This window comes from Cydia amplana, chromosome 7 (genome assembly GCF_948474715.1).
Source record: "Cydia amplana chromosome 7, ilCydAmpl1.1, whole genome shotgun sequence".
NCBI classification, from domain to species: domain Eukaryota; kingdom Metazoa; phylum Arthropoda; class Insecta; order Lepidoptera; family Tortricidae; genus Cydia; species Cydia amplana.
In genome coordinates this window covers 1,006,687-1,017,186 of record NC_086075.1, presented here as the reverse complement: position 1 = coordinate 1,017,186, position 10,500 = coordinate 1,006,687, and the positions used below count along the sequence as shown (strand labels likewise).

General features: G+C 38.0%; 2 protein-coding genes across 2 annotated transcripts; one reads left to right on the top strand and one right to left on the bottom strand.

Moving 5' to 3' along the window:
* Positions 1-255: 255 nt before the first annotated feature.
* On the bottom strand, positions 256-2,154 carry LOC134649343 (flexible cuticle protein 12-like). Its single transcript, XM_063504055.1, has 3 exons — positions 2,143-2,154; positions 969-1,090; positions 256-512 (listed from the first exon to the last, which is right to left on the bottom strand). The coding sequence occupies exons 1-3, from the start codon at positions 2,149-2,151 to the stop codon at positions 320-322; spliced, it is 324 nt and encodes a 107-aa protein (XP_063360125.1). The 5' UTR covers positions 2,152-2,154; the 3' UTR covers positions 256-319.
* Positions 2,155-5,038: 2,884 nt separating this feature from the next.
* Positions 5,039-7,991, top strand: LOC134649803 (cuticle protein CP14.6-like). The gene is made up of 3 exons (XM_063504633.1): positions 5,039-5,066; positions 6,590-6,720; positions 7,804-7,991. Exons 1-3 carry the CDS (start codon positions 5,058-5,060, stop codon positions 7,988-7,990), a joined length of 327 nt encoding a protein of 108 aa, XP_063360703.1. The 5' UTR covers positions 5,039-5,057; the 3' UTR covers position 7,991.
* Positions 7,992-10,500: the final 2,509 nt, after the last annotated feature.

Sequence of the window (10,500 nt, the reverse complement as noted above, 5' to 3'; positions counted from 1 at the left end):
ACTAACCCTCCGCTGTTTAATTCGTTGTATAACTTTGCTTTGGTCAGAAGCCATTAAAAAAAAGTTGATCATGATTGTTTCCTTGGCTACGGCCCCAGTACGGATATGATGATAATATGTGACTCTTGTCTACATGATAGCGTGATAATAACAATGTCCGTAATCTTTAATCGCGTTTTAAAAAGTGACGGTTATCTTATCACGTGGATAAAACTATCCATAACACGCCTGCGATCATGTTTAAAAAATAAAACAGAAACATAAAATTAAAACAGAAAAACTTTATTAACAGCCAGGTTATACAGGGGATCTAGCAAACTTAAGCAGCTTTGGGGATGTGAGCGCCCTGGGGCTGGAAGCCGTTCTCGTCGGCGACGTAAGTGACGGAGTAGGCGACGCCATCGGGCCCCACGTAGGAGAACTGTCCGCGGACTTGGATGGCCTCGTTCTCGGTGCCGACGTTCGCGAGCTGACCTTGCTCCTCCTGCTTGATGCCGTTAGAGGTTTCGTAGCTGTGAAAGAGGAATTTTAGTTTAAGAGTCAAACATTTTGGTTGAAAAGGGCACCTTTTTAGTATGAGTGTTACGGGTGTTTCCCGTGGACTTAGTGGAATTTAAAGGTTAATTTTCGTACTGTGTCCTGAAAAGAATGTAAAAAAGTGAAAATTTATTTCTCAACTATTTCTATAAATAGAAGAATAGAATAGTATTTATTTGTTAACACACAGACGATACACATAATTAAATAAAAATAACATAGTGAAAATAAAGTGTCACGAAATGGCCCCATCTCAACATGTTGCTGGCGACTTCCAGCAGCTTGAAATACTGTGTAAAGAAAAATAAAAAGCTACCAAGTTTGAAGAACGGTTTAAATATAGCTAACCCGAAGATTTCCGCTTCTTCACGACTTCCACAGGTTAAAAGACTTAATTTTGGGCCAACCTGTAATACAGTATTTGTACTTACGCATATTGGTATCCCTCAATTCCGATGTTGTCCAGGTCATTGCGTAGGATCTTCGCACCTGCGTCAGCCGGGTTTTGTGGGGCGGCGGCCACGGCGGCGACGATCAGGGCGAATACGATGAACTGTAAAAAAAAAGTATAAAAACAAGCACCAACGGTTGCACTCCGGGAGTGCCGATAGAAGTGAAAACTCACCTCACTATGTTACCGACGCCCAGTAACACGATACACACGTTTAGCGGAGGTATTCTATTTATTTATTATATATTATTATCATTCTCAAATAAGATCACACTTCATTGACATGTTTATTTACATACTGCCATGACAACGTCAAATTATTTGAACATAGGTAAAGAGTCTTGAAAAGGAGTCCGCAACATAAATGTCAAATAACATTGAGTTTTTCTTTATTGATTTAAATGCCATTTAAATTATGAGTGGCCACCTTACGGGGCTTACGGTCACGTGATCGACTTACGCTGTCTCGAGTTTATAATTTTTTCCCCACCTCAAGAAGTGCCCAGCGCCGCTAAAGAAGTTTTCACTTCAAAAACCATATAATTCGGACGATTCAATCCATACTTGTTAGTTACAAACTTACATTTAGACTTAAGTTACTATGTTAGTACCTAAACTAACTCTTTATATCCAGAATAAAGGTAAACAATCCGGGTAGCAACATCGATTTTGACATCTGCGGCAGTAATACAGGCCGCGGTAACGTTGCGCTGCAAATGATGCAATAATCCTGCCAACTGAATTGCAGGAAACCAGGATACTTCAAAAAGATAATTTTATAGAAAATATATAACACATTCACAGTCTCAATCGTCAACCTTACTAAAGTCGTGGATTCAAAACTCAGTCGTGTTACGAGCAAAAATGCGGGCAGGATCCTTATCAAACGAAGAAAAATAGTTAAAGGTTGATAATAAGACACTGACATAAGCCAGGCAATAGAAATTGCCACTTAACATGACTATGTACTAGGTACGAGTACATCTACTATAATGTGTCCACGAATTGATTTGGATCGCTCTAAAATAATTACAATAGTTTTAGGCATCATTGCAAAGCAGACTAGAAAATACAAAAAAGTATTTAAAAAATGTGAAGTTTTTACATCCATCACAAAAAAATATCGAAAGACTTGATTAAAAAAAAACACAAACCGATTTCATTTTTGTGGATTAATTATTCCAGTATTCTCAGGTCTAGACTTGAGAAGTGCGAGCGAGCGACTAATGCATTTTTTTGGCAGGACACAACTTTTATATTTACCAATGCATCGCAAGGACATCATTTTTGGCAAACTATGAATAAATAGTTATGTATATTAAAACTTGATCCAATGACATAAGCTTGGACCACCGCTTTTCCATACAAACGTAATCCCGATTTTCCTCTTTGGATATTGGCATTATAGAAAATATTTTTACATAGTATTTGATGTATATATTCCACAGCTAGGTAGTAGGTACACGTATGCCCCTTCGTTTAATTTTTTCGATTTCTTAATTATTATAAGAATTACCTAGGAGCGCAAAACAAATTCCATACAATCTTTTGTTTATCATAATAAAAAAAAAATACTTTCATTTTTATCACTTGTCATGTCATGCATCACTTTCGCTCTTGACATATTTGTTAGAAAGTGATAAGCATGATGACAGATGATAAAAATCCGACCATCTTAGCCCTACTGGTCACGACATGGACATCCATAAATGATACGAGTATATAGGTACTTGGGGTTCAGCGTTCCAGTTACATAACTGACATTTAACGCCTCGCCCATGCGACATCTGCGGGCTCAGCACGGTTCCATTTTTATCCACTATCACTAAGCCCGTCACTTTCGCACTTACATGCTTGTTAGAACGTGACAGGCATAGTGATAAATGATAAAAATGCGACCGTGCTACTAGGGCTGGCAACTGGTTATGCTGATTAAGGATGCGCACCCATTTTAAAGTGGTTACAGTAAAATTTGGTAAACTTGTTTATAATAAAGTGCTTTTATGAATAGGTCACAGTCTAATTATAGCTCTATCGGATTTATAGGTCATAAAAATGTATTCATTGTTTGACATGAACGAATTATAGCGAAGAGCGGTGTGGCTACAAAATATCCTGATGTAGGTAACCTACTTTTTCACTGTTAAGTACAGTCAATAGCTGCCCTAGTAGCACGGTAGCATTTTTATCGTTTATCACCATGCCTGTCACGTTCTAACAAGTATGTAAGTGCGAAAGTGACGGGCATAGTGATAGTCGATAAAAATGGAACCGTGCTGCGCCCGCTGAAGTAGTTAAGGTGTTTAAAATTATATGAGCACAACCTGGTTTTAAAGAAAAAACATCTGTAGCTCATCTTGAACTCCTGAGTGCCTAACCGAGGTGACAATCGCTTTGTGTCTCTCTATTAATCTTCCATATTCGTGCGACAGTGACAGTTGCGTTAACACGGAGCGTAAACGACTGGCATGTTGGCTAGCTGGCCTGCTTAACTGCTTTTGCTGATGACGGTAGCTATACCTTATAATTAAAGTCGCTTAATTAAAAGTGATGCGCAGATTATAGATTAGAACGCATGTGTTGGTGAATGTCAAGGTCGGTCAGGATTTTGTCCTCTCATCGTTCTCTCACTCTCGAATTGATCTAACCAGAATAACTGACCTCAAGATGTGTAACAATATATGCAATCGGATTCACCCTTATGCTGGTTAATTCGACCAAGCGCCTGCCTTTTGCCTGACCGCTGTGGGATGGTAATAACAAGTCACATGCGGATGGGGTTAAAAACCCACAAATAGTAAAGTGCGTTCAAAATCATTCATTTAACTAGTGGTTTTAAAAATAGATTTATTTATTTTGAAAAGCTGTTCACTTGTAGATGATGATGGTGTCACTCATTTTAACAAGGAAATTGATAAAATGAGTGACATCCGCAGTGATCAAAATCGGCGTTGTCGGCTACATCGATGCTGCACGCTACAACAGCTGCGGGTGACATCTGAACGTCACCTTTAAGCTTAAACATGACATGTACTGGGACAGGGACAAGTCATAATTCATATACATATATGACGTTTAATTCATTTTATAGTTCCATAATGAGTTACCAGACTTAATATACAGATTTAAATATAATTATTATGCTGATAGGTTCTATCAGTTATTTTATTGAGATCGTAAAAATGATAACGAGGTCTACTATTATTTATATGGCTGTCATATCAAAAGGTTTGTTGAAAGCTGACATCATGAGTAAAGCCAAATGACATCTGGGCCTGATTCGGATTTTGAACTAGATATCTATTAGATATCTATTAGACATCACCAAGATATGTCAGTGTCAAACAAGTGTCAAAAGTGACGTTTTCACTCACTCACGTCACTTTTCACACTTGTTTTGACACTGACATATCTTGGCGATGTCTAATAGATATCTAATATTTGACGTATCTTAAAGTTCGAATATGCCTGCAATAAATTATAATTGGAACAGGATATTTTCAAACTTGAACAGACTTGTAATATTTGGCCTTTTCCCTATCCTCCTGAACACCCAAAATTTGCCACTGGCATTTGAACCTAAATTGTAGGAAATAGAGTTGATTTTGCGTTGTTTGAAAATTGAACGAACCAAAGCAAAAGCGACTTTGTTCCAATTGAATATGGTTTAAATTACATCGAACTGAATAGGTACTATAGGGCCTTGGGCCTTGGGAGGCTATAGGTACCTACCTAGGTTACCTACTAGAATCTAGTAAATAGTGAAGACTCAGAAATTCTTTGGAGCTTACTCGTACGTCGTATTACTTTAAAATTTTATTTATTTGCATGAAAACAGTTCAAGGGATTTATCTTTCCTGGTATCCTAAAATAAGTATTTTTGACAAACCAATATTATAATGCAAAAAATCTGTCTACAGTCGGCCTAATGATCTGCCTAAAATCTGCCTGCAATCATCTAACATTTAAAAAATCGTATGCAAATGTAACGCCGATTTAGTATATAAGATTCGTCGTTCGCGGACCTAGCACAGTGTCCAGCAGTCACTACACAGACCCACCTCGCAAAATGAAATCAGTGAGTACATTCTATTACTTACTTCATAGGCCACGAGTGGATTAACCTTTCGTATGTGGCAGATCGTCTAAAATCGTGGATTCGTTCCTCAGTTTTGTCGGCAGAAAAAAACATTCTTGAAAAAAGGGAAAAAGATATGACTAGATATTCCGCCCTTATTATAAAGTCGCCATGAAATATATCGGAACGTCCTAGGTGCTCAAAAATATCTGAACACGCATTCTGGCGCCTAGACAATAGTGGTGTGATATTTCTGAGCACCTTGGCCGCTCCGATTTATTTTGTATCAAATCAGATTTTTTATTGGCTAGACCTACTCGTATTTTATTCTTGTATATAATTATCATTAATCATTCACCAATTTTGCACATAATAATTAGCAGCGAAATGTCAAATAGATCATGATAGTAAATTATTTATAAGGTCACTGGTTAGACTCGTATGCGTTACTATAGGTCAAAAGGTCGACTGATATGTGTGAAAACATTCATGCTAAATTCAACCTTAATGAAAGTGTACTAATGTTTAAATTAAATTTATTAATTTGTTAAGCTTGATGGTATTCTGTACAAGATCATAATAGTGCGTAATTATGATTATTAGAATAATTTAATTTGTTAATTATGTGCGTATATTTTATGTAGGTTTATGTTACCGTAACCTTGTATATTGTAAATTGTAGCACTACTGATAGCAAAATGTAGAGATACATTGGAGTTAGAAAGTATTATAAAATTGCTGATACTTTGACAGCGTTATTCTCTCTGCCACTATTTATGCTGACCCCAAGCAGCGACCGAATAAATATAGACGAAGTTTTAGTACATTCTTGACTTCGAAAATCATTTATATGGTTGACACTTATTTCTCACATTATTGGCCGTAATTGATTACTTATATGCCAAACAATACCTCTTTGACGTTGTCAACATGCGCGCTGTTCACTTGTTCAGTTGAGTCGCTCCTAACCACAGACAATCCAACCTCTAGACATAGCATAGTCGCGCTACCCCCTCTGCCACACATACGGTAGCGTTACTCCATCTTCGAGTCAATCCCGTGCCGTGATTGGTCCGTGTCTTTGAACGGACCAATCACGGCACGGGATTCGCTCACCGCGTCCCCCCGCACCCCCGTATTTTTGGCAGCATCGGTTTCATGAAAGAATTGGCCTAGGCTCAGTCTAGAGGTTGGATTGTCAGTGCTCCCAACATTGTCCCTAAAGGGGCCCACTGATTACCAGTCCGCCGGACGATATCAGCCTGTAAGTTGTTCGGAACTGTCAACTTTTTGTTCTAACTGACAGGCCGATATCGTCCGGCGGACTGTTAATCAGTGGGCTCATTAACCCGTGGAGCGCCCCAAAATTACAGTAGTATATGGAACTCCTATACTAGTTACTGGCACACGTGTCTTGTTAGGGCGCTCCACGGGTTAAGGGGTCATTTTCGCGCTCTAATCACACTTCTATAGCTATTCTAGTGTATTGACTATAGTTGATGACTTGTATACGATTGTTCCAGTTCATTGTGTTTACCCTCTGCGCCGCGGTGGCTCTCGCCGCTCCGCAACGCCAAGCCTACAGCGGCGATGAGAAGCAGGCTGAGACCCTCAGATACGACAACAATGTCGATGTCTACGCCTACAGTACGAGGTATATATAGCATTTATAATAAAAAAAGTGTAAGATAAAAATGTGGATCAAGTTTGGTGGCCGAGCAAGACGGTGCCATATAATATTTTCTGATATTGTCAAACATCAACTTTTGAAGTCAACACGTTCGGCGGTGGTAAAGATTAAGTATAACCGATTTTGCCAATTTAATTTAAACTTTAAGATTTAGCAGTACGGCTGTAAATAGAGGGGTCGGGGTGAGTTAAAACAGAGATAATTTGAAACAACGTCAATTTTGAGACATGTATAACTGTTATCGAGAAGGAAAAACTATGTTTAGCCGCGCACCGTCCGCTGGTCCCTCAATATGCATCCTTGCCTCAAGACGATTATAACTACCGCAAAATTGACATTATTTCAACTTACCTTGGTTTCCCCTACCGCCGTCGAACGCCGTACAGCGACATCTAGTTTGGCTGATACTCAGAGGCACGATTTTTTCTTAGACTACTCCTCTATTACAAGAAGTTATTCTTTGATTAAGTCCAATACAAAACCGACATGTTAGTGTTATAAGACTTATAAGGGACTCAGATTAAAAATGACCTTAACGAACGAACTTACACCCGTTTAAAAACGACCAGAAGACATTTGAATATCAACTGCAGCAGTATTACTGCCGCATCTTATCTACTGCTGTAAAGTGTCATTCTATGGAACTTGCTATCTATGTAAACAAAAGTCACTAGTAAATTCATCATTGAGAGACAATTTCAATATGGCGGCTTATTTACATAGTTAGCAAGTTCCATAGAATGACATTTATCCGTCAACTTACTTGATAATTATAGTAATTGCGGCAGTAACGCAGCGACGAACGTCGCTCCGGCAAATTGACAGCTACAGCGCCCGCGACTTAAAGGTGACATTCGCATGGCAGCGGCAGCTGCATACACTGTTTCGGAATTTTTACTGTGGCCTTAAATGAACACTGTCATTGTCAATGTCTTTAATAAAATGACAGATTGAACAAAGAACAAACCGCAGAACACACCACTATATTTAGGACACTAATATTTAGAAAAGCGCCTCCACCTATCACACATTTTTTTTTTATTCCAGCCTTGAAACCTCAAACGGCATTAAGTCAGCAGAGAGCGGTACCCTCAACAACCAGGGCAAGGACAACGAGGCCTTCGTGAGGAGCGGGCAGTACGCCTACGTCGGCCCCGATGGCGTCACCTACTCCGTCACGTGGACCGCCGACGAAAACGGCTACCACGCGCAGGGCGCCCATCTTCCTCAGTAACATACTGGCTCAAAGATTCGGATATGGAATAAATGACTTGAGAACCTGATGTTTGTTTTAGTAATTCTCGGAGTCCTTATGTTTCACGAGAATCTGTAATGCAAAACGAGTTTCTAATGAAATATTATTGCTCTTCTTACCAAAACATCTATTAAGATTTTATTAAATTTATTAATATTTTTTAATAATGTGTAAAAATCGTGAAAGTTTAAATCAGTGTTATCTATTAAGATTGTTTTTAGTGTGATAAAATTCCTTGATGAGCTAAAATTAAGAAAAATAGCGGTTCAATTTTTCAAAACACTTCTAGTATCCATGGCATTTTTGGTCATCAGTGGCTTGGTACAGTAATTATTTTATATTGGATCCATACTTATACATCAAACGGCATTAACCCTTCGTATGTATTAGCACTGATCAGTGCGAACGAATTTAAACCTTTTGTATTAAACAACGATTAGTGCTTAGACATTCGAAGGGTTAAGGCAGCAGAGAGCGGTACCCTCAACAACCAGGGCAAGGACAACGAGGCCTTCGTGAGGAGCGGGCAGTACGCCTACGTCGGCCCCGATGGCGTCACCTACTCCGTCACGTGGACCGCCGACGAAAACGGCTACCACGCGCAGGGCGCCCATCTTCCTCAGTAACATACTGGCTCAACGATTCGGATATGGAATAAATGACTTGAGAACCTGATGTTTCTTTTAGTAATTCTCGGAGTCCTTATGTTTCACGAGAATCTGTAATGCAAAACGAGTTTCTAATGAAATATTATTGCTCTTCTTACTAAAACATCTATTAAGATTGTTTTTCGTGTGATAAAATTCCTTGATGAGCTAAAATTAAGAAAAATAGCGGTTCAATTTTTCAAAACACTTCTAGTATCCATGGCATTTTTGGTCATCAGTGGCTTGGTACAGTAATTATTTTATATTGGATTACATCAAACGGCATTAACCCTTCGTATGTATTAGCACTGATCAGTGCGAACGAATTTAAACCTTTTGTATTAAACAACGATTAGTGCTTAGACATACGATGGGTTAAGTCAGCAGAGAGCGGTACCCTCAACAACCAGGGCAAGAACAACGGAGCCTTCGTGAGGAGCGGGCAGTACGCCTACGTCGGCCCCGATGGCGTCACCTACTCCGTCACGTGGACCGCCGACGAAAACGGCTACCACGCGCAGGGCGCCCATCTTCCTCAGTAAAATAATGGCAAAACTACTTGGATATACAGGGCGTCCCACGGCGATGCCACATGGAGGGAAAGTACCTTAAATATCATAGATAGCATATTTTGCTGAAAGAAGACTTCATTTTATTTTTAAAACTTAGTAAAGTTGCATTCATACTTTTTTAATTTTTTTTGAAAAAAAAATGTATGGAAAAAAATTTATCGCGTCATTGGAGGAAAAGTACCTTAATTATTGTAAATGAACATCTTACTGAAAGAAGACATTATTTCGATTTAAAAAAACAAGTTGAATTGCATTTTAAATAATTTCATGGTTAAACCGGGAATCGAACCCGCTACACGAGAAAAAAAAATACCTTGTAGCTTTGTCATACCGATCGAAAGGCTTCAATGTGAGAATTATTTTTTGCCAAATAACATAGTGTTGGAAACAAAAGGAAGACCATTATTTTTTACCCCGTTAGATTTTTTTTATGGGGTTATGTAAAAAATGTAGTTTACAAGAACCAGTATGAAAATGTCCACGAGCTACAAGCAGAACTTAGGCGTATTATTTTAAATATCCACCACACCATAATTAAAAAATCGACAGGGAGTGAAATAATGAAAAGAGTGAGACTTTGTATTGAACAGGATGGAAAACATTTTGAGCATTTGATAAATTGATTTAATTTTGTATTAAAAATATTAAAATTCATGGCCTTTATTTTTATTTCGTTATTTAGCAAAAAAGTAATTCTCACATTGAAGCCTTTCGATCGATATGACAAAGCTACAGGGTATTTTTTTTTTCTCGTGTAGCGGGTTCGATTCCCGGTTTAAACATGAAATTATTTAAAATGCAATTCAACTTATTTTTTTAAATTGAAATAATGTCTTCTTTCAGTAAGATGTTCATTTACAACAATTAAGGTACTTTTCCTGCAATGACGCGATATTTTTTTTCCATAAAATTTATAAAAAAAAGTATGAATGCAACTTTACTAAGTTTTAAAAATAAAATGAAGTCTTCTTTCAGCAAAATATGCTATCTATGATATTTAAGGTACTTTCCCTCCATGTGGCATCGCCGTGGGACGCCCTGTAGAATAAATGACTTGAGAACCTGATAATTTTTTAGTCTTCATTCTCGTAGCTCTTATGTTTCATGATAATCTGTAATGCAAAAAAGTTTATAATGAAAGATCTCTCTTACTGAAACATCTATTAAGACTGTTTTTAGTGTGATAAAATTCCATGTTTAGCTAAAATTAAGAATAACAATCACAAAAAGAACTTATAAATTAGACTCTTAACAGCGCACTGTCCAATGT